Source organism: Natrix helvetica, assembly GCF_964273705.1.
Source record: "Natrix helvetica genome assembly, chromosome: 15".
NCBI lineage: Eukaryota > Metazoa > Chordata > Lepidosauria > Squamata > Natricidae > Natrix > Natrix helvetica.
Window position 1 is genome coordinate 8,504,515 of NC_138565.1, and position 24,367 is coordinate 8,528,881.

General features: G+C 47.3%; 3 protein-coding genes across 3 annotated transcripts in view; all 3 read right to left on the minus strand.

The window, feature by feature from the left end:
* Positions 1 to 24,367, minus strand: part of LOC309399623 (uncharacterized protein) — a 200,301-nt gene that overhangs the window by 163,698 nt on the left and 12,236 nt on the right. The window lies entirely within an intron of this gene.
* Positions 1 to 24,367, minus strand: part of LOC309399613 (uncharacterized protein) — a 48,085-nt gene that overhangs the window by 14,913 nt on the left and 8,805 nt on the right. The gene's annotated exons all lie outside the window — the stretch shown is intronic.
* On the minus strand, positions 16,589 to 24,194 carry LOC309399339 (uncharacterized protein; the record flags this gene model as incomplete). The annotated part of the gene is made up of 4 exons (XM_081967075.1): positions 24,096 to 24,194; positions 23,895 to 23,956; positions 21,906 to 22,968; positions 16,589 to 17,115 (listed from the first exon to the last, which is right to left on the minus strand). Exons 3-4 carry the CDS (start codon positions 22,840 to 22,842, stop codon positions 16,589 to 16,591), a joined length of 1,464 nt encoding a protein of 487 aa, XP_081823201.1. The 5' UTR covers positions 22,843 to 22,968; positions 23,895 to 23,956; positions 24,096 to 24,194.

Below are 24,367 nucleotides of genomic sequence, written 5' to 3' on the forward strand. Positions count from 1 at the left end.
AACCACCCTGGTGCCTTGGTTTACCGAGGAGCTGAGGGTGATGAAGCGCCACAAGAGACGCCTAGAGAGCAGATGGAGATCCTCACGCTCTGAATCTGACCGAACACAGGTAAGAGCCTACTTACGGACTTACCTTGTGGCATTAAGGGTGGCCAAACGTCAATATTGTGCCACTCTTATTGCGTCCGCAGAAAACCGCCCTGCTGCCCTGTTTCGGGTGACCCGCTCCCTCTTTTCGCAGAGGCCGCGGGAAGCCCCTCTACAGGGTAGAGCAGAGGAATTTGGGGAATATCTGTAGGATAGCATCGCTTAAATCCGAAGCGAATGGGTCTCCCTCAGCAATCCAGGGGTGACGTCGGAGGCGAGTCTTGAGGGACCTTTCTGGGAGGAGTTTGACTCTGTTGCCGCCGAGGATATGGACAGGTTACGTGGGCGACTGAGGGCCACCACATGTTTACTGGACCCGTGTCCCTCCTGGCTTATACTGGCAGCCTGGGAGGTTACACGAGGCTGGCTCCTGGGACTAGTGAACGCTTCAATGAGTGAGGGGTCCTTGCCAGCTGTCTTGAAAGAGGCGGTGGTGAGGCCCCTACTTAAGAAGCCTTCCCTGGACCCATCGGAGCTTGCCAATTATCGTCCTGTCTCCAACCTTACCTTCCTAGCGAAGGTTGTAGAGTGTGGTGGCGCAACAGTTCCCTCGTCACCTGGAGGAAATTGACTATCTAGACCCGCGCCAGACCGGTTTCCGGGCCGGTCACAGCACGGAGACAGCTTTGGTCGCGTTGGTGGATGATCTCTGGAGGGCGAAAGATGGGGGTTGTTCCTCCATCCTAGTCCTATTAGATCTCTCAGCGGCTTTCGATACCATCGACCATGGTATCCTGTTGCGCCGGCTGGAGGGATTGGGGGTGAGGGGCACCGTGCTGCGGTGGTTCACCTCCTATCTCTCCGGACGGACGCAATGTGTGTTGGCAGGGGAGCAGAGGTCGACCCTGAGGCCACTCACTTTGGGGTGCCACAGGTCTCGGTCCTCTCACCTCTCCTGTTCAACACATACATGAAGCCGCTGGGTGAGATCATTCGAGGTTTCGGGGTTGAGTATCATCTGTATGCCGATGATACTCAGTTATACATCTCCACCCCAAACCACCCCAACGAAGCTGTCGAGGTGATGTCCCGGTTCCTGGAGGCCGTACGGGTCTGGATGGGCGACAACAGACTCAAGCTCAACCCTTCCAAGACGGAGTGGCTGTGGTTACCGGCGCCCCGGTTCAGCCAGTGGGTTCCATCTCTGGCCATTGGGGGTGAGCAACTCCCCCCCGTGGACCGGGCGCGCAATTTGGGCGTCCACCTAGACGCGCAGCTGTCGCTGGACGACCACGTGACGGCCGTGGCTAGCGGGGCGTTCCACCAGGTTCGCCTGGTGCGCCAATTGCGCCCCCTACTGGACCGGGAAGCCCTTCCCACAGTCACTCATGCCCTTCTGACGTCCCGTCTGGATTACTGCAATGCTCTCTACATGGGGCTCCCCTTGAGATGAACCTGAAGGCTGCAGCTGGTCCAGAATGCGGCCGCGCGGGCAATTATGGGGAGTAGTAGGTACTCCCATGTAACACCTCTCCTGCGCGAGCTGCACTGGCTACCTGTGGCTTTTCGGGTGCGTTTCAAGGTGTTGATTCTCACCTTTAAAGCGCTCCATGGCTCAGGACCTAGTTATTAGCGGGATCGCATCCTACCCCATACATCCCTGCGACCAATTCGCTCTCACAGAGAGGAACTCCTCCGGGTGCCGTCCGCCAAGCAATGCCGGCAGGAGGCGCCCAGGAGTAGGGCCTTCTCTGTGACGGGCCCGACCCTCTGGAACGACCTCCCCCCTGACATTAGAACCATTACTGGTCTCCGCTCCTTCCGTAAGAAACTCAAGACCCACCTGTTCCAATTAGCTGGCCTGGCCCAATCCCAATTATGATCTAATCCCTCGACTCTCCTGGCCGGTTATTTTAAATTTTGGGGTATTTTAATTTGGTTTTAATCACTGATTAATTTTTGCACCATTGTACAGACTTGTGTTTAATTTGTTTTTATGGGGTTTTGTAATTGTTGTATATAATGTATTTTATTCTGTCTGTACACCGCCCCGAGTCCACTTGGAGAGAGGGAGCGGTTAACAAAATCAATAAAATGAAATGAAATGAATGAAATTTATGAGGTTTTTCTCCTGCGTGGATCCTTTGATGTGTATAAAAGCTGCTCCACCAACTGAAGCTCTTTCCACACTCCAGGCATTTATGAGGTTTCTCTCCTGTGTGGATCCTTTGATGGTTATAAAGGTGGCTCCTCTGACTGAAGCTCTTTTCACACTCCATGCATTTATGAGGTTTTTCTCCTGTGTGGATTCTTTGATGTATATAAAGGTTGCCCCTTTGGCTGAAGCTCTTTCCACACTCCAGGCATTTGTGAGGTTTTTCTCCTGTGTGGTTTGTTAGATCCCTTTGAAGATGTCCATTAGTTTTGTAAGATTTTTCACATTCCAGGCACTGATATTTCTCTTCTCACTCCTGGATTCTTCTGGGAAATCCAGGGTCTTCCCAAGGACCCTCCGTCCTCCAGGCATATATTCTGTTTCTCTCTCCAGTGGATCCTTTGATGTCTATAAAGGTGGCTCCTCTCACTGAAGCTCTTTCCACACTCCAGGCATTTATGAGATTTTTCTCCTGTGTGGATCCTTTGATGTCTATAAAGGTTGCTCCTCTCACTGAAGCTCTTTCCACACTCCAGGCATTTATGAGGTTTTTCTCCTGTGTGGATCCTTTGATGTTTATAAAGGCTGCTCCTCCAACTGAACCTCTTTCCACATTCCAGGCATTTATGTGTTTTTTCTCCCAAATGGATCCTTTCATGTTTATAAAGGTCGCTGCTAGAAGTGAAGCTCTTTCCACATTCGAGGCATTTATGAGATTTTTCTCCAGTGTGGATCCTTTGATGTGTATAAAGGTTGCTCCTCTGACTGAAGCACTTTCCACATTCCAGGCATTTATGAGGTTTTTCTCCTGTGTGGATCCTTTGATGTGTATAAAGGTAGCTCCTCCACCTGAAGCTCTTTCCACACTCCAGGCATTTATGAGGTTTTTCTCCTGTGTGGATCCTTTGATGTTTATAAAGGCTCCTCCTCCGACTGAAGCTTTTTCTACACTCCAGGCATTTATGAGGTTTTTCTCCAATGTGGATCCTTTGGTGTGTATAAAGGGTGCTCCTCTGACTGAACCTCTTTCCACACTCCAGGCATTTATGAGGTTTTTCTCCTGTGTGGATCCTTTGATGTTTATAAAGGTTGCTTCTGTCACTGAAGCTCTTTCCACACTCCAGGCATTTATGAGGTTTCTCTCCTGTGTGGATCAACTGATGTATACAAAGGTTGCTCCTGTCTCTGAAGCTCTTTCCACACTCCAGGCATTTATGAGGTTTCTCTCCTGTGTGGCTCCTTTGATGCGTATAAAGGTTGCCCTTCTGACTGAAGCTCTTTCCACAGTCCAGGCATTTATGAGGTTTTTCTCCTGTGTGGATCGTTTGATGTATACAAAGGTTGCTCCTGTCACTGAAGCTCTTTCCACACTCCAGGCATTTATATGGTTTTTCTCCTGTGTGGCTCCTTTGATGTTTATAAAGGTTACCCCTCTGACTGAAGCTCTTTCCACACTCCAGGCATTTATGAGGTTTCTCTCCTGTGTGGCTCCTTTGATGCGTATAAAGGTTGCTCCTCTGACTGAAGCTCTTTCCACACTCCAGGCATTTATGAGGTTTCTCTCCTGTGTGGATCCTTTGGTGTTTATAAAGGCTGCTCTGCTCACTGAAGCTCTTTCCACACTCCAGGCATTTATGAGGTTTCTCTCCTGAGTGGATCCTTTGATGTGTATAAAGGTTGCCCCTCTGACTGAAGCTCTTTCCACACTCCAGGCATATATGAGGTTTTTCTCCTGTGTGGATCCTTTGATGTTTATAAAGGCTGCTCCGCTCACTGAAGCTCTTTCCACACTCCAAGCATTTATGAGATTTTTCTCCTGTGTGGATCCTTTGATGGTTATAAAGGTTGCCCCTCTGACTGAAGCGCTTTCCACACTCCATGCATTTAAATGGTTTCTCTCTGGTGTGGACCCTTAGGTGTCTTTGAAGATATTTCTCTTCTTCCTCCTGGATCCTTTGGGGATTCCGGGGTCTTCCGAAGGACCCTCCGCCCTCCAGGACTGTCTCGGAGTCTCCGCCCATTTCCTCCTTCTCGCATCGCCCTCTAGGACGCCCTCTTCGTCCTCCTGCAGGGGAGAGAGAGAGAGGCGGATCACGGCCGTGTCCCGTTCCCTGCAGGGGAGGCCCAAACTGAAGCCTCCGCCTCCCACGGGCCGCCCGCCCAGCGTCTCCCCGTCAGACCAGACCTCGGGCGCCCGGCTTCTCCTTGCTCACAGGTCTCCCTTCTCCTGGGCTGCAACTCCCAGCGTCCCCTGCACCCTACCTGCACCTGGCCGCATGCGCCCCTGAATCAGAAAAATACTTTCCGTCACTTCTCTGTATCCGGAAGTGAGGGCCACAACGCCCTCCGTCCCGGTTTTGGTCAAGCTCCGCCTCTTCCTCTCCTGACACCGCCCCCTGCAGCTCTCTTGGTCCGATTGCCGAAGTCGGGAAGAAAGCGCTTTTCCTACCAGATCGTGTCATTTGCATCTGTGAAACTTCTTCGCTCATCCCTCCTGCAGCCACGGAGCCTCCCGGCCTTTCCCCGCCGTCTCTCAGGGGCGCCGCGAAGGGACTTTATGCTCTGGGGCGGCTGTTCCTTCCTTCCCCCTCCGGATTACTGGAGGGGGGAGAGAGAGAGAGAAAGAGGCGGGTGACGGCTGCGTCCCCTTTCCCTTCCGAAAAAGACCCTCCCGGACTGCGACTCCCAGCATCCCCTGCGTCATCTGCGCTCCTCTGTCGCCATGAAGCTCCCTAGTTGCCCGTTTTGCTTCCGGAAGTGGAGGCTTCACGCCCTTTCTTCCCCAGAAGTTCCGCCTGTTCCTTTGCAGAGACCGGTCCCAAGCAGTCCTCCTGCCAATCGCCGCCCTCCCCTCAGCGACCAATGGGCGTCTGTCTTCCTTCAACCAGCCAGGTGGCGCCTGCGGTGTTGATGGTTGCTATGGTTCCCCGCGCAGGTGGGGGCGGAGGGCTCCCTTTGATCTTTGGGGTCCTTCTCCCCCCTCTTTCCCCCCTATTGAGGAGGGGAAGCTCAGGAGCTCTTCTAGGGCGGAGACCTGCCTATAAAGGGGAGCCAGAGGGGTCCTGTGATGGAGCCACCGGTGGAGAAAGCAAGGGACCCTCTTTCGGTCCAGCCCACCTCACAGGGTTGTTGTTGGGAGAAGAGAGGACGGAGAGGTCACCGTGGCTGGAAGGGGGAGGGGCTCAGAGAGCTCCAAAGACCCCTCAGTCCAACCCTGAGCAACAAATAGGCTCCTTCCTTTTCTTCCACATCTTCTTCTCTGCCTCATTTGCAGAAATAATAAAGTCAGCATCCAAGTAAATAAATAAACTCTTTATTTGATGCAGGAAAAATTCTTCTTCCTGGATAGAAAAATTCAAAATTCATGCACAAAAGGAGGCCGTCTCTAATTAAAGAGGACCTAGGGATTTCCTCCTAATGATTCCGTATAGTGAATTTTCTCTTAAAAATCAATACCTCATTGTTGGGAAAAGGAAATCATGCAATGTTGATATGATCCAAGTTGGATTCTTTCTGGGTCTCTTTAACTGCTGGATCCCTCAACATTTGGAACTTGGATAAAAGAGGGTCATGTCTGCACCTAAGCAGAAATAATGGAGGGAGCTCACCTGGGATGATGGAACTGTAAGGTTTTTCAAGGCAGCTCAGAATCTTTTAAATCCAATGAAACTCTGAACATGAGGCTACTGATCCTCAACTCCTATTTCTAGCTAGAGAGCAAAACTGGGCCACCGTTTTTGTCTCCCCCTTAACAGCGGGCAGAGAGAAAAGCAGGCAGGGGCATTATCGTCTCTCAGTAGGTTGCTGAGAATACACATTTTAAGTTAGAGCAAAGAAGCAGAATCCACATTTTCTATTTCACAGGTTCCTTCAGCTTGGCAATTTGCCCAGAGGCTTTATCTCCTCAGTTGGCCCATTAGGTTACAATGGAGCTCAGCTCAGCAGGGAATCAAAGGTCAAGTTAGGCACCCTCTGTACATGCTCTAATCCTTCCAGGGACCCTTTCAGGACAAAACACAAAACAGCATGGCAACACAAAGGGTGCGATGGGAAGTTGACCCGGAGCTGCATTAATGCGTAGAGCTTCCCTTGACAGAGGCAGTCTACATCCAACAATTGGGTTTATTTTTGAGTAATGTGCAGTTTGAGTCATTTCTCTGCTTGCCTCCTAAAGACCTTTGCCTGGCATTGGTGTATGTAGAAAAGATGGAGAAAGTGAGGTTTGATAGGACACCTGTCATCTCCATGGGAATTCTGATGGCTTTACGACCTCATCCATGCAGGCTAAACTGCCTGAGTGAAGATGCCATCCAAGAGGTTAGTCAGTCTTCAGAAGGGCTCTGGAAAATCTTCCCTCTATTTGTAGCCAATTTGAGAGGTTATGGAAAAATAAAACTTTTCAAAAATGCCAAGTAAATGTCTCATCACACTGAAGAATTTTCCGTCCCAGAAATATTCAACTGTTTTCTAATCAGCTAGAAACGATGCCTGACCAGGTTTTGTAGGATTGTGTGGGACACGAGGCATCCTCTCCACAAGCGCTGTGTTACCTCCTAGGAAGAGAAGGTGGATCGGGGAGGGAGGGGCTGGTAAGGCTGCTAGAGGGAGGGAGGGGCTGGATGACTCAGTCCTGCTTATTGTCTCTGGGATGTATTTTGCGGTTATTGTTTGTGAAGGTTGGTTATAGTGCCCCCAAGCTGTACAGGTAGTACTAGATCTTTACAAGTAGTACTAAGCAAGAAAACGGCAGTGTTTTTATTTTACCCTGACTTCATATAAAAGGTTGCAAACTCAGAAGATATAAATATGGGAATTCTCAAATTCAAAATAAAAGGTCTCATCCCACTGAAGAACTTTCAGATCCAGAAATAATCGAACTGGTTCCTAATCAGCTAGAAACGATGCCTCAGCAGGTTCGGCAGGATTGTCTGGGACACGAGGCATCCTCTCCACAAACGCTGTGTTACCTCCTGGGAAGAGAAGAGACTCTGCGGTATCCGAAGCAGCACATCAGATTCAGTCACTTTTCTTCCATATGAAGAAGAATCAACCTTCTGAACCCGCAAGACTCTTTTTTCCATTATATATTCTAAATGGGCTGTGATTGTGTGTGTGTTTTGTATAGCATATGTATGGATACGAATATATATATATCTTTTGAGAGCAGGCATCAGAATTTCCTTTTTTTAATGGGTACCAGTTTGTTCATAGGAAAAAGTAACAATAATGATTATCTTATCAAACCTTCATTGAGATCAGTCCATTAGGGTTTGGTCAATCAAAAAGCATAAACTTCAAAGTCTAAAATGAATCATTCACCTTGAGGTAAACAATAATTAAATATTTATAAAGTAATAACTATATCTGCATGGCCTGCTCAGCTTGGCTGGTCTTAGATTAATTTTGCTTGCAGTCAAATTAGCCCTAGATTCAGCCACGGCACACTTGCTCCAATTAGGCACTGAGTGGGATGACCATTTAAAGGGTATTTATTAGGGTATTGCAGCAAAGCTATTTCTCTCAACGAAAAGAGGGAATTCAGGGCACAGAAGCAGCTTTCATTTTATACTCCATACAGGAGAAAAAGTATAAAACAAGAGTTGTTTGTGTGAAAGAAATCAGGTTGAATAAAAATAGATTGATCAATTGATAATTGCTACTAGAAGGAACAGGAAGCTCCTGTTTGAATTGCATTGTGGAAATGTGTTGTACGTCTAAGTTTTGTGTGTGTGTATTTTACATGTTTGTTAATAAAATTGAAAAATTAAAAAATAGATTTTTTTTAAAAAAGAAAATATTTTTCTATTTAAATCGAACTTTTTTTCATTTTTATCAAATTTATTTTAATAAAATGGGTTTAGGATAAAAATCTATCTAAAGATAATTTTCTATTTAAGATGCATTAATAATTTAGTTTATTCAGCATGAAATGAAGCTTAGTTATGTAGCATGAAGCTGTATTTTCTGCCCTCAACCTCCTGAATGCAGGGGAAGAGACAGGACCCCAAAGATCAAAGGGGGCTCCTTGCCTCACCTCCACACAGGAGTAGGGATTTGTGCAGGCGCCCTCTGTCTGGTTGAAGGAAGGTAGGCGCCGTTTTGGCTGATGAATAGAAAGCACAGTAATGGGGGACTTTCACTATCCAGCCAACGGCGGAGTCCCTACTCTCTGCACCCAGTGGGAGATCAAACAGGCCCTTAACGAGTTTTATTTCATTCATCTAAAACGTTCTTTCCGTCAACTCTGTGCAGCTCCCAAAAAGCAGTTTTAAAAACTATACAACACAATGAAATCTAAAACATCTTTCCAGGGCTCCGACTGGGCTCATCCTTCCTGCAGCCCCGGAGCCTCTAGGCCTTTCCCCGCCGCCTCCCGGGGAAACTGCGTCGGGACCGGGCAGGGCTGTTCCCCGGAGCCCGCTCTCCTCCAACTCCTGGGCGGCGCTTCCTTCCTTCCCCCGCCGGGCTCCTCCGTCCTCCTGCAGCGGAGAGAAAGCGGTGGGTCACGGCTGCGCCCCCTTACCCGCAGGGTCGCCTAACCCCAGACCTTCTTCCGTCGCTCCTCTGATTGCGTCCCTGTGGGCGGGGCCTCTTCCTCTCCTCCCCTGTCGCTCCAGTACGATTCTCCTATTGCGAAGAAAGCTTTCTCTTCAGGGCGGGAGCGAATTTGCATGCGGCGCCTTCTACGCCATCCCATTGGCGGTGCCCGCTTCGTGACTCCGCCCCTCGTTCTTTACTGGAGTGGTCCCTTCGTCGCCTGGACTCAAACCCCCCTCCGCCGCTCCCCCCCCCCGCTTTGGTTCCGCGCCTGCGCTGCTGGCTCTTCCCATCCCCCCATCCCCCCTCCGCAGCTCTTCCAGGGCGGCCTTTCCGCCCCATGCTGGTCCGTGTTCGAGGCGGGGCTTCTCCGACAGCCTGTTCTGATCCCGCCCCCAAAGTGTCTAAGGAGGGGAGGGGGGGAATGGCGGGTCATCTGATCCCCCTTTTCTCTGTCCACCCACCCCTTCCCCTGCTCTGCCCCCCACCCTCTGCCCTTCTTTTGTTGCCCCCCCCCGGCCCCTTTTCCTTCTCCCCTCGCAGGATTGTGCAGAAGGGAGACTTAAATAGGGGACGTGATTGCCCCCCCCCACACACAAAGCGCCTAAAGAGGGGAGGGGGGAATGGGGGTCGTTTGTCCTGCCCTTTCTCTGCCCCACCTCCCCCACCAAGCTCCCCACACTTTCTCCCCCCTCAGGCGCTCCCAGTTTGCTTTGGAACTGGCCATAATGGCTGCAAAAGTTGATGGAGTTAGCAGAGGCGGCTAAACGGACTGATTTAAGGACATAATTTTGTTTCTACTTGGAAACCACTTTTGGACTTTGGGCTTAAGGTGGGGAAAAAAACTTTGATTTTGGGTTTCGTCAATGAAGCTATGTATTATATAAAAGTAAATATTTGAAGTGTTGTTTATTCTACTGGCATTTCCAGTTTGGTGTGGAGCTGAAAAGAAATGAATTTCCTCCCCTTTGGGAGACTTTCACCTTTCTAAAGAGGCTTCTTTGCTCACCTGAACATACAAATGCAAATCACCAAGTCATTCAAGCAAAGCAAAAATGATTGATTAAGGGTCATGTTTTTTTCACAGGGTAAAGAAATATAATATTCATTCCAAGTGACAAATCAATAAGCAAATGAACAAACTGTCATTCACTCAATGGACAATAATGGCTGCAAAAGTTGATGGAGTTAGCAGAAGTAGCTAAACGGACTGATTTAAGGACATAATTTTGTTTCTACTTGGAAACCACTTTTGGACTTTGTGCTTAAGGTGGGAAAAAAACTTTGATTTTGGGTTTTGTCAATTTGATTTGATGCTACAGAAACTATGTGTTATATAAAAATAAAAAGTTGAATGTTATTTATTCTACTGCATTAAAAGAGTCAAGGAAATTAATGCTTTCCCCTCTACCGGACTCTCTCTTCCTCCACTATTTTACCCTAAACTTGTATTTTTCTTTGTTTTGTATTTTATGCTATGATAAACTAATAAAAATTGAAAACAAACAATTAAGTGCACTGATTGCTTGTGAAGCTTGAACAGCAGAAAAGATTGATTCCAGATAAAAGTTAACACGTGACAAATTTATTTCTTAGTCTTTCCCAGCTGGGTTTGTGCCTTTCTTGAAAGTTGCAGGTGTATTCAGACACTCAGAATACTCTGTGGTGTAGTGGCTGAAAAAGCAACTTCTCACATATTAAAATAAAGAGCCTTGGTCAGGAAGGGGAAAACACACAATCTTAAAACTTAAAAAAGAGGCGCAGATTCCCATGTTAAGAAAGCTAATATGTCATGTCAAATTCAGGATGAAGCCTAAAATGTGAAGCTAAAGGATGACACACTTCGTTTAACTTGCAGGGTAAAAAACAGGTGCAGACTGCCATGGTAAAAGCTAATATATCATTTCATGATGAAGCCCTAAAATGTGAAGCAACAGGATGACACACTTGTGGGTGCTTCCTCCCTAGATGTTTTTTACAATAGACTGAACAGCCACTTGTTTCAAATTAAAAGGATATATAAATATTAAGTATTAAATTATACCCACTTCGTATTATCATATGTGGCGGGCATGTCCAAAAGGAAAGAAGTTTTGGAATAAAACCCATATATGGCTGGAAACTGATAACACAACACACAGACCTAAAACCAGAGATATTCTTGTTGGGCACGCTACTAGGAAATTACAATAAAGGCAATATATGTGTAATTCTACATATTGTAATAGCAGATAGGATTGTATACGCAGAATATTGGAAAAATGAAGAAACCTCCAGAGATGAGAATATAATTTTAAAAATATTGGAATGTGCAGAAATGGATAGGTTAAGGTTAAAAATGAAAAAAAGACAACATGGGAGTTATTTTACAAATGGTTAGTCCACAAAAACAGAGGTTAGATGGTTGGAAATATGAGAAAATGTGGATTACATGAGAAAGATTTAAAGTGGATTAGTAAATACTTTGTTGGTTATCCACTTGATATCAATATGGAAGATATTACTTTTTACCATAATGATTGTTATTATCTACTATATGTATATCGATATGATTGCAACGATTGTGATGATTTTTATAGTTTAACACTTCCAGCCACATCCAGAAAGACTTTCTCCTCAGTACATGGGCAGTGAGGAGGCATGGGGGCTGCTGGGGCAAACAGCCCCACCCTTTGCTCCTTGCCACAGTTAAGGGTCTCCGTGCCGGGAGGCCAAAGTCCCACTTCTCAGCTGCAGAGAGAAGGTCAGCTGGTGGAGAAGGCCAGGCCCATCCCTTTCTCCAGGCTGCGGCAGACCAGAAGAAAACAAAAGCTGTTGCAGTGATCATCTTGGCCGGTATACTTGAATGTATCGCTAACTTATTTTTTTTTAAGTATGTGTCTCTCGTGATTTGTTGAAAGGGCAGGTGGGGGAAGGAAGCAAAAAAGTTTTAATTCCTTTCCCCCTCAAAAGTCGAAGAGCTGCCAAATTAATTCAGAAGGACAGAGATCTCGGAGTAGAGAGAAAAAATAAAAATTGTTGAATAAACTTTTTGTGAGCAAAGTTCTGTGGAAATTATTTTCTCAACCCTCCGGGACTAATGCAGACGGAGGAAGAAAATTTTAAAAAAGGACATCTTGTTACACATTAACACCCAAAGTATGAAGAATAAGTGAACAGTCTTAATACATGAGAGCAAAGATGACATTGGTGCAGTTACTGAAATACGGTGGGAAGAAACCAGGAGGATTTAAAATGTTCAAAACAGGCCTAATAAAAGAGGAGGAGGAGTTGCATTAAACCTTGGTAGAAATGCAAAAGAAAAGAAAACCACCTTGAATTCACTTGGGTTAATATGAAAGGAAAACTGAATGAGATTGCCATAGGTATATACTCCAGACTACCCAGTCAGAGGAACTAGATCAGGGGTATCAAACTCAAGGGTGCTTGTATATTGCCCAAGGGGGTGTCCTGGAAACAACAAAGGAATGGCCCACTGTGTGCAGGGATGTGTGCAGTCCTACTGGGCCCCTTTTTCAGCGGTGACAGCCTCCTGCAGTCCTCTGCCAGGAAAAATGTGCCCCCCACAGCTCCATTTTCACTTGCAGTGCGTAAGCAAAAAAAAATAAAAACAAAAGAAATGTTCCCCCTTTTGCATTTGAGCATGCAAGAAGGGACATGAAAGGGAAAGAAGAGGAAAAGAGAGCAAGGAAGGAAAAATAAGGAAAGGGGAAGGAGGAAGAATGAAGAGGGAAGGAAAAAGAAGGGAGGGAGGAAGATTATAATAAGAGAGGGAGGGTCTGAGGGAAGTCCTGCCTTGGTCACTTATCCACCCTAGGTTCCCCCAACAGAAGTGATCATGAGATGGCCACACTACCCTGAAAACACACACACACACAGGTCAAACCCAACCATGATGCGGTCCTGAATGAAATCGAGTCTGACATCAGTGAACTAGATGAATCTTTAGCTGATGAAGAAGCACAGAAATGCTTTCACAGTCCTGACAACTGGGAAACACCTAGTCTCTGCACCTAATGGGAGATTAAAGAGGTCCCTAATGAGTCTTATTCATTTAAAACATTCTTATAACTGCCCATCTTTCAGTCAGCTCTGTGCAGCTCACAAAAAGCAGTTTTTAAAACTATACAACACAAAAACATAAAACATTGAAAATAAAAACCAAGAAACAAAAGACTGGCATCAATCCATGCCAACTTCTCATTGTCTGATCTCCCAGCGCCTGGGGAAAAGCCAGGGGTTTAAGGCTAAAAGGGTGGAGTCCCTTTGAGGATATGGCTGGTATCTGACAAAGGTTTGTTGGCCTTAGAGAGTCCCTCGTAGCAGTTTCTGCTGGAAGAGGAATCCAACTGACAGGAGTTTCAGGTATCTAGGGAGAGTCTCTACCGATATTTGTAAAACTAACATAGATTTTATCAAACAATGACAGGGAGAAGCTCTTTCACACCCACAACAATAAAGGCCAAATTAGCCTTAGATTCAACAAGGGCACACTTGCTTCAATTGGGATCTGAGTGGGATGATTATTTAAAGGCAATTTATTAGAGGATTGTAGCAAAGAGATTTCCATCAATGAAAAGAGGGAATTCAGGACACAAAACTGGGTTTCATTTTATACTCCATACAATAGAAAAAGTAGAAAAAGAGAGTTGATTGCATGGAAGAAATCATCCTGCTATGTTGCATTTACATCAAAGACATGGACAGTAACATCCCATAGTATTAAGCGTAACAACTGAAATGAGCATTGCATTAAAAGAACATTCACATAGGAAACGGCATCATGAGTCAACCTAAGTCTGTTCTGAAAAAGTACAATTTCAGGAGGTTGAAACAACATATACAATTGAAAAAGTCCTTTATTATTCAGCCTGGGAAAGTCCCTTATTTGGCAGTTATTAATTACGCTTAATATCTTCTTTACTCACCCACCCCCCAATTGGAATTATTACAATTATTATCATGAATATCCTTATTCTGTTGCTTTGTAGGTACACTGAGAGCTTGTGCACTCGAGAGAAATTCCTAGCCTGTCTATTCACACTTGGCCAAATTGAATATGCGATTGAATTCAATGCCTTAAATATACACTGTGACTGAAGATCTTCTCACACTCAGGTATGTTTATCATTTTTCTCCCACATGAATTCTTTGGTGTTGATGGAGCTTTCTATGCTCAGTATAGCTCATTCCACCCTCTAGGCATTTATGTGGTTTTTCTCCTGTGTGGATTCTTTGATGTTGACAGAGGTGTGAAGTACTAGTGAAGCTCTTTTCACACTCGAGACATTTGTAGGATTTTTCTCCTGTGTGGATTCTTTGATGGATATCTAGACTTCCACTTTGACTGAAGCTCTTTCCCCACTCCACACGTTTATGCGTTTTTTCTCCCCAATGGATCCTTAGATGTGTATAAACGTGGATCCTCTGACCGAAGCTCTTTCCACACTCCAGGCATTTGTGAGGTTTTTCTCCTGTGTGGATTGTTAGATGCCTTTGAAGATGTCCATTAGTTTTGAGAGATTTTTCACATTCCGGGCACTGATATTTCTCTTCTCCCGCCTGGATCCTTTTGGGAAATCCAGGGTCTTCCCAAGAATACTCCGTCCTCCACGCATATATTCGGTTTCTCTCTCCAGTGGATCCTTTGATGTCTATAAAGATGTCCCCTTTCACGGAATCCCTTTCCACACTCCAGACATTTGTGAGGTTTTTCTCCTGTGTGGATTGTTAGATGCCTTTGAAGATGTCCATTAGTTTTGAAGGATTTTTCACATTCCGGGCACTGATATTTCTCTTCTCCCTCCTGAATCCTTTTGGGAAATCCAGGGTCTTCCCAAGAATACTCCGTCCTCCACGCATATATTTGGTTTCTCTCTCCAGTGGATCCTTTGATGTCTATAAAGGTGGCTCCTCTCACTGAAGCTCTTTCCACACTCCAGGCATTTATGAGATTTTTCTCCTGTGTGGATCCTTTGATGTCTATAAAGATGTGCCTTTTGACGGAATCTCTTTCCACACTCCAGGCATTTGTGAGGTTTTTCTCCCCAATGGATCCTTTGATGTTTATAAAGGTCGCTGCTAGAAGTGAAGTTCTTTCCACATTTCAGGCATTTATGAGGTTTTTCTCCTGTGTGGATCCTTTGGTGTGTATAAAGGCTGCTTCTCCAACTGAAGCTCTTTCCACACTCCAGGCATTTATGAGGTTTTTCTCCAGTGTGGATCTTTTGATGTGTATAAAGGTTGCTCCTCTGACTGAAGCTCTTTCCACACTCCAGGCATTTATCAGGTTTCTCTCCTGTGTGGCTCCTTTGATGTGTATAAAGGCTGCTCCTACGACTGAAGCTCTTTCCACACTCAAAGCATTTATGAGGTTTTTCTCCTGTGTGGATCCTTTGATGTCTATAAAGGCTGCTCCTCTGATTGAAACTCTTTCCACACTCCAAGCATTTATGAGGTTTTTCTCCTGTGTGGATCCTTTGATGTCTATAAAGGGTGCCCCTCTGACTGAAGCTCTTTCCACACTCCAAGCATGTGTGAGGTTTATCTCCTGTGTGGATCCTTTCATGTCTATAAAGATTGTTCCTGTGACTGAAGCTCTTTCCACACTCCAAGCATTTATGAGGTTTTTGTCCTGTATGGATCCTTTGATGTCTATAAAGGTTGTTCCTGTGACTGAAGCTCTTTTCACACTCCAAGCATTTATAGGGTTTCTCTCCTGAGTGGATACTCAGATGCATTTTCAAAACATTATTTCTTTTGAAGCTCTTTCCACATTTGAGGCATTGAAATTTCTTTCCTCCCTGCTGGATCCTTTGGGGATCCCTGGGTCTTGCAAAGGACTCTCTGCCTTCCAGGCATTTCTTCCCTTTCTCTCCCCAGTGGATCCTTTGATGTTTATAAAGGTCACTGCTAGAAGTGAAGCTCTTTCCACATTCCAGGCATTCATGAGGTTTTTCTCCTGTGTGGATCCTTTGGTGTCTTTTAAGATTTCCATTTCTCTTGAAGGACTTTTCACATTCCGGGCACTGATATTCCCTTCCTCCCTCCAGGATCCTTTGGGGATTCCGGGGTCTTCCGAAGGACCCTCCGCCCTCCAGGACCGTCTCAGAGTCTCCGCCCGTTTCCTGGTCCCCGCATCGCCCTCCAGGCAGCCGCCTTTCCCGGGGTCCCCGTGGGCTCATCCCTCCTGCAGCCCCGGAGCCTCCCTGCTTTTCCACGCCGTCTCCCGGGGAAGCCGCACAGGGATCCCCTGCAATCAGGCGGCGCTTCCTTCCTTCCTTCCTTCCCCGCCGAGCTCCTCCGTCCACCTGCAGGGGAGACAGAGAGGCAGATCACGGCTGTGTCCCGTTCCCTGCAGGGGAGTCCCAAGCTGAAGCCTCCGCCTCCCACGGGTCTCCCGCCCAGCGTCTCCCCGTCAGACCAGACCTCGGGCGCTCAGCCTCTCTCTGCTCACTGGTCTCCCTTCTCCGGGGGGATTCCTGGACTGCTACTCCCGGCGTCCCCTGCGCCCTACCTGCCTCAGGGCGCATGCGCACCCGCCTCGGAAAAATTCTTCCCGTCGCTTCTCTGTATCTGAAAGTGAGGGCTAGACAGGCCTCCGTCCCGTTTTCGGCCAAGCTCCGCCTCTTCCTCTCCTGGCAACGCCCCCTGCAGCTCTCTTGGTCTGATTGCGGAAGTAGGGAAGAAAGCGCTTTTCCTACCAGATCGTGTCATTTGCATCTGTGAAACTTCTTCGCTCATCCCTCCTGCAGCCACGGAGCCTCCCGGCCTTTCCCCGCCGTCTCCCGGAGACGCCGCGAAGGGACTTCATGCTCTGGTGCGGCTCTTCCTTCCCTCCCCCTCCGGGTTTTTCCCTCCTCCTGCCGGGGTGGGGTGGTTGAGGGAGAGAGGGAGATAGAGGGGCGGGTGACGGCTGAGTCCCCTTTCCCGTAGTCTCTTCCGAAAAAGACGCTCCAAGACTGCGACTCCCAGCATCCCCTGCGTCATCTGGGCTCTTCTGTCGCCGATTGATGAAGCTCCCTCGTTGCCCGTTTTGTTTCCGGAAGTGGTGGCTTCAAGCCTTTTCTTCCCCAGAAGTTCCGCCTGTTCCTTTGCAGAGACCGGTCCCAAGCAGTCCTCCTGCCAATCGTTGCCCTCCCCAGAGCGACCAATGGGCGTCCGTCTTCCTTCAACCAGCCAGAAGTGCGTCCGGTGTTGATGGTTACTATGGTTCCCCGCGGAGGTGGGGGCGGAGGGCTCCCTTTGATTTTTGGTGTCCTTCTCCCCCCCCTCTTTCCCCCAATTGAGGCCGTGGGAGATCAGGGGCTCTTCTGGGGCGGAGACCTTATAGCCTCCTATAAAGGGAAGCCAGAGGGCTCCTATGATGGAGGCACAGCAGGAGAAAGCAAGGGACGCTCTTTCAGTCCAGACCACCTCACAGGGTTGTTGTTTGGGGAAGAGAGGAGGGAGGGGTCACCGTGGTTGGATGGGGGCGGGGCTCAGAGAGCTCCAAAGACCCCTCAGTCCAACCCTGAGCTCCAAATAGTCTCTTTTCTTCCACATCTTCTTCTCTGCCTCATTTGCAGAAATAACAAAGGCAGAATCCAAAGAAATAAATAAACTCTCCATATGTACTCAAGTGTGTTTTTAAAAAGCAACGACATGGCTTCTATTTGATGCAGGGAAATTCTTCTTTCTAGATAGAAGAATGTGGAATTCTTGCACAAAAGGAGACCGTCTCCACTTAAAGAGGACCTAAGGAGGAGAATCTCCTGCCAATGGTTCCTGCTAGTGAATTTCCTCTCATTCTAATCAATTATTGTGGGGAAAAGGAAACAGGAAATCAAGCCATTTCAAAATGACACAAGTTGATTTCTTTCTGGGTCCCTTTAACTGCTGGACTCCTCAACATTTGGAATTGGACCAGAAGAGGGTCGTGTGCCTTGGGGGGTTTCGCTTCATTAAGCTATGCAATATTTGGTTGTGGAAGAAGTTGTCCAAGGAAGAGAGTTTTTTTTTTCTGTCCTGGTTTGCCGGATTACTTTGGGATGCTGACCTGGCTGGTTACATCGGACATATTGAGTCCCACGCCCCGAAGCTGACAACTACAAAGATCCCGCTTCTTCTTTACGCTGACGAAGCGGTTCTCCTTTCATTGTCAAGGCCAGGACTGAAAAGATTACTTTCTGCATTTGGGTCTTACTGTGCTGAAAACCATTTGGCTATTAACTATGATAAATCAAAAGTACTAGTGTTTACTAGAGCCCAGAAATTGTATAACTGGGATATCAGTGGCAATGCTGTTAAGCAGGTTTTCCATTTTAAGTATCTAGGTATCCAATTTCAGAACACTGGTGCCTGGACTAGACATCGAACCCAGGTGCTGAACTCGGCCTCCTGTAGTCACTAGCAGATTTTAAGATTCTTTTATACCCAGGGTGGCCAGTTCATTCCCTCTGCCCTATGTATTTACAAAGCCAAAACGCTGGCCCAAACTCTTTATGGCATTCCCATATGGATACGGGGCTTCAAGGACTGCATTGAAAGAACACAGGCTGCTTTCCTTAGAAAACTTCTGGGTCTTCCCCCTTGTGTTGGTTTTGCCTCGATATACCTGGAACTAGGCATTCGATTGGTGGAATGTATGGCCTGGATAAACACCTTTAAATGGTGGTTTTGGGTGCTCTTTCTGGCAGTTCCTGGCAGCTACCTCTCCTTGGTGTTCACAGACTCCCATATTTCTCGCTGGGAGAAAGAGCTGCTGAAGAAACTTCATCTGCTAGGTTTCACGGAGGATGCCTTGGGAAACTACGACCTCAAGGATGCCCAATTTAGGATAGTCCAACGGCTCGTGGACATTGATTTACAATATCTACGAGCCAGAGCCAATAAAACTTGCTCCCCCCTGACTCTCAACCAAGTTAATAACTATGGATTGAGGATGGCTTCCTATTTTTATATCCTAACCATTCCCAAGTATAGAAGAGCTTTTTCCCTAGCTCGCTTCAATGTCTTGCCTTCAGCACTTCTGGATGGTTGTTACAAGAGGCTCCCGATTAATAAGCGGCTGTGCCCTTGTGACAGAGCTGAGGTTGAGACAGCGGAGCATGTCCTTCTATTTTGCCCTATGTATAGCGCGGACAGATCTAGGTTACTGTCTCTTCCCGAAATCGTCCCCTCTGGTCCTGATGGCTGTGATCTGTATGTGCATTGCCTTGGGGATGTCTCCTCGTACATCACCTCTCAGGTTTCCAGATTTGTCTTGAGAGCTGTGACCATTAGAGGAGAGAGCTGAATCCTCCCTTAGTTGGGCTTTTGGTGACTGGCTGCTGTGTCTCTTTTGTACTGTTCGTGTTTGGTCTGTGACTGTAAATAAAGTATTATTATTACTTTGGGATGCAGGAGACAGTGTCTCACCTAAGCAGAAATCATGGAGGGAGCTCACCTGGGATGGAACAAAACACAAAAGAGCATGACAAAAGAACGGGAACGTGATGGGAAGTTCACCCAGAGCTACATTAATAGTGGAGCTTCCCTTGACAGAGGCAGTCTACATACAAAAATCTGCCTCTTGTGAGAAATAGGCAACTTGATTTATTGCTTTTTTCACCTCCTAAGACATTCGCTTGACATTGGTGTATGTGTAAAAGGTGGAGCAGGTGACCTTTGATAGGATGCCACGGGAGGTCTGTAATCTCTTACAGAATTCTGGTGGCTTTATGACCTCATCCATGCAGGCTAAACCAACAAGTTACTGTCAGTTATCACAGTAAAGATGCCTTCTTAAAGAAGCCAGAGGGCGCCAGCATGGCACTGAGGCTTGTTAAAAGATTGGCGTCAATCCGTCCAACTTCTCATTGTCTGATCTCCCAGCTCCTGGAGAAAAGCCAGGTGTTTAAGGCTAAAAGGATAGAGGCTCTTTGAGAATATGGCTGGTATCTCACAAAGCTTTGTTGGCCTTAGAGAGGGTTTCTGCTGGAAGACAAGGGGACCATTGAGGGAATCCAACTGACAAAGAGTTTCAGGTATCTGGAGGTGGTCTTACACCGTATGGACATTTGCAAAACCCACATAGAAAAGATGGTATCAAACAATGACAGGGAGAAGCTCTTTCACACCCACAACAATAAAGGCCAAATTAGCCTTAGATTCAACCACGGAACACTTACTTCAATTAGGATCTGAGTGGGATGATTATTTAAAGGCAATTTATTAAAGGATTGTAGCAAAGAGATTTCCATCAATGAAAAGAGGGAATCCAGGACACAAAACTGGGTTTCATTTTATACTCCCTACAGTAGAAAAAGTAGAAAAAGAGAGTTGATTGCATGGAAGAAATCATCCTGCTAAGTTGCATTTACATCAAAGACATGGACAGTAACATCCCATAGTATTAAGCGTAACAACTGAAATGAGCATTGCATTAAAAGAACATTCACATGGTAAACGGCATCATGAGTCAACCGAAGTCTGTTCTGAAAAAGTACAATTTCAGGAGGTTGAAACAACACGTACAATTGAAAAAGTCCTTTATTATTCAGCCTGAGACAGTCTCTTATTTGGCAGTTATTAATTACCCTTCTTAATATCTTCTTTACTCACCCACCCCCCAATTGGAATTATTACAATTATTATCATGAATATCCTTATTCTGTTGCTTTGTAGGTACACTGAGAGCTTGTGCACTCGAGAGAAATTCCTAGCCTGTCCATTCACACTTGGCCAAATTGAATATGCGATTAAATTCAATGCCTTAAATACACACTGTGACTGAAGATCTTCTCACAGTCAGGCATGTTCATCATTTTTCTCCCACGTGAATTCTTTGGTGTCGATGGAGCTTTCTACGCTCAGTATACACTATATTGCCAAAAGTATTCGCTCACCCATCCAAATAATCAGAATCAGGAAGTGTTCCAATCACTTCCATAGCCACAGGTGTATAAAATCAAGTACCTTGGCATGCAGACTGTTTTTACAAACATTTGTGAAAGAATGGGTCGCCTTCAGGAGCTCAGTGAATTCCAGCGTGGAACTGTGAATGGATGCCACCTGTGCAACAAATCCAATTGTGAAATTTCTTCGCTCCTAAATATTCCAGTCAACTGTCAGCTGTACTATAAGAACATGGAAATGTTTGGGAACGACAGAAACTCAGCCACGAAGTGGTAGCCCACGTAAACCCGTCCAACATCAGTGTGTGACCTCACAAATGCGCTTCTGGAAGAATGGTCAAAAATTCCCATAAACAGACTCCTGAACCTAGTGGAGAACCTTCCCAGAAGTGTTGAAGCTGTTATAGCTGCCAAGGGTGGACCAACGTCATATTGAACCCTAGGATTAGGTATGGGACTTCACTTGTAGTAAGTTCATATGAGAGTAAAGGCAGGTGAGTGAATACTTTTGGCAACAGAGTAGCATTTATGTGGTTTTTCTCCTGTGTGAATGATGTCCATACCGACTTTCTCTCCTACTGAACATTTTCCACACTAAAGACATTTATAAGGTTTTTCTCCTGTGTGGCTACTTTGATGTCTATAAAGGCTCCTCCTCTGACTGAAGCTCTTTCCACATTCCAGGCATTTATGAGGTTTTTCTCCTGTGTGGATCCATTGGTGTTTATAAAGGTTGCCCCTATGACTGAAGCACTTTCCACACTCCAGACATTTATGAGGTTTTTCTCCTGAGTGGATCCTTTGATGTTTATAAAGGTCGCTCCTCCGACTGAAGCTCTTTCCACATTCCAGGCATTTATGAGGTTTTTCTCCTGAGTGGATCCTTTGATGTATATAAAGGTGGCTCCTCCGACTGAAGCTCTTTCCAAACTCCAGATATTTATCAGGTTTTTCTCCTATGTGGATCCTTTGATGTCTATAAAGGATGCTCCTCTGACTGAAGCTCTTTCCACACTCCAGGCAAGTATGAGGTTTTTCTCCTGTGTGGATCCTTTGATGTCTATAAAGGCTGTTCCTCAGACTGAAGCTCTTTCCACACTCCAAGCATTTATGAGGTTTTTCTCCTGTGTGGCGACTTTGATGTATATAAAGGCTGCTCCTCAGAGTGAAGCTCTTTCCACACTCCAGGCATTTATGAGGTTTCTCTCCTGAGTGGATCCTTTGATGTGTATAAAGGTTGCTCCTCCGACTGAAGCTCTTTCCACACTCAAAGCATTTATGAGGGTTTTCTCCCGTGTGGATCCTTTGATGTTGACAAAGGTTGCTCCTCAGACTGAAGCTCTTTCCACACTCCAAGCATTTATGAGGTTTTTCTCCTGTGTGGATCCTTTGATGTTGACAAAGGTTGCTCCTCAGACTGAAGCTCTTTCCACACTCCAAGCATTTATGAGGTTTTTCTCCTGTATGGATCTTTTGATGTCTATAAAGGCTGCTCCTCTGACGGAAGCTCTTTCCACACTCCAGGCATTTATCAGGTTTTTCTCCTGTGTGGATCCTTTGATGTTCATAAAGGCTGCTGCTATGACTGAAGCTCTTTCCACACTCCAGGCATTTATGAGATTTTTCTCCTGTGTGGATCTTTTGATGTTGATAAAGGTTGCTCCTCAGAATGAAGCTCTTTCCACACTCCAGGCATTTATGAGGTTTTTCTCCTGTGTGGATCTTTTGATGTTGATAAAGGTTGCTCCTCAGACTGAAGCTCTTTCCACACTCCAGGCATTTATGAGATTTTTCTCCTGTGTGGATCTTTTGATGATGATAAAGGTTGCTCCTCTGACTGAAGCTCTTTCCACACTCCAGGCATTTATGAGGTTTTTCTCCTGTGTGGATCCTTTGATGTGAATAAAGTTTGCTCCTCTGACTGAAGCTCTTTCCACACTCAAAGCATTTATGAGGGCTTTCTCTCTTGTGGGCCATTAGGTGTCTTTGAAGATTTCCATTTCTCTTGAAGGATTTTTCACATTCCGGGCACTGATATACCTTTCCTTCCTCCTGGATCCCTTGGGGATTCTGGGGTCTTCCGAAGGACCCTCCGCCCTTCAGGACCATCTCGGGGTCTCCGCCCGTTTCCACTCCCGAGCATCGCCCTCCAGGCAGCGCCCTTTCCCGGGGTCCCCCTGGGCTCATCCCTCCTGCAGCCTTGGGGCGTCCCGGCCTTTCCCGGCTGTCCCCTGGAGAAGCCGCGCCGGGACCGGCCAGGGCCTTATCCCGGGCAGCGCTTCTTTCCTTTCCCCGACTGGCTCTTCCGTCCTCCTGCAGGCAAGAGAGAGAGGGGGGGCGGGTCACAGCTGCTTTCCCTTCTCCGCAGGGGAGACCCAGGCCGAAACCTCCGCCTCCCAGGGGCCTCCCTCCCAGGACTCTTCTGACCGCAGAGCCTCTCAGTCTACGACTCGCACCCGTCCGCGCGTCCTACCTGCATCCGGGCACTTCCGTCGCCTAATCTCACACGTCTCTCCGTCGCTCCTCTGATTGCGTAACTCTGGGCGAGGCCGCTTCCTCTCCTCCCCTGTCGCTCGCGTCCGTTTCTCCGATTGCGAAGAAAACTTTCTCTTCGGCGCCGGAGCAAATTTGCATGCGGTGCCTTCTACGCCATCCCATTGGCGGTGCCCGCTTTGTGACCCCGCCCCTCGCTCCTTACTGGCGTGCCGTTCTGGCCGCTCGGCGTCTGGACTCCTCCCCCCTTTGGCTCCGCCCCTCTGTTGCTGGCTCTTCCCATCCGCTCCCTTCCGCCCTCCGTGGCCTATCCGCCGTTCCTGCCTTAGTTCGCCCCTCCCCCCAACCTGGTCCCTTTTCGAGACGGCGCTGCTCTGACGGAGGGGGGGGATGTGCAGCCTTCCCTCTGCAGGCCTACCTCGCAGGGTTGTTCGGAGGGGAGACCTAATTGGGGGGGAGAGGAGTCCAGATTGACCCCCGGAAAGTGCCTAAGGAGGGGAGGGGGCGGAACGGTGGGGGAAGTCGTCTGTCGTGCCCCTCCTCTGGTGCTCCCCACCTTCCTCTTTCTCCCTCCCACTCCTCCTCACCCCCTGCCTCTTTCCCCCATCCCCTCCCTTTCCTTCTCACCCCCTGCCCCTCCTCTTCTCCCCACGCCTGCCCTTCTTCTGGGACCCCCACCCCTCTTCTTTCACCCCCCCACCCCTGCTCCACCCTTTTCTTCTCCCCACACCTCTCCTTTTCCCCACCTTATTTCCTTTGGCAAAATCTGTTCCAGGGAGGCTGGAATTCCTTTTCCTGGACTGGATCTCTGGAAGAGAAATGAGGCCTTAAGTTCAAAACTCGGGGAGAGAATTTCTGCCTCCAGAAACGTCTCACCATCCTTTCTCTGGAGGCCTTTGGGTGAAAGAGGCTTCAGCCCCCAGGCAGAAATAATGGAGGGAGCTCACCTGGGATGATGGAACGAAACACAACATGGCAACCGAAAGGGAATTCAATGGGAGGTTGACCCGAGGATGTATAAATGAGTCTTAGTGGAGCCTCCCTAGAAAGGGGCAGTCTACATCCAGCAATCTGGATCTTCTTTTGTGAGAAATGGGCAGTTTGAGTGATTTGTCTCCTTGCCTTTTACAGACATTTGCCTGGCATTGTTACAGGTAGAAAAGGTGGAGCAGGGGAGGTTTGATAGGCACCTGTCATCTGCTTTCGAATTCTGATGGCT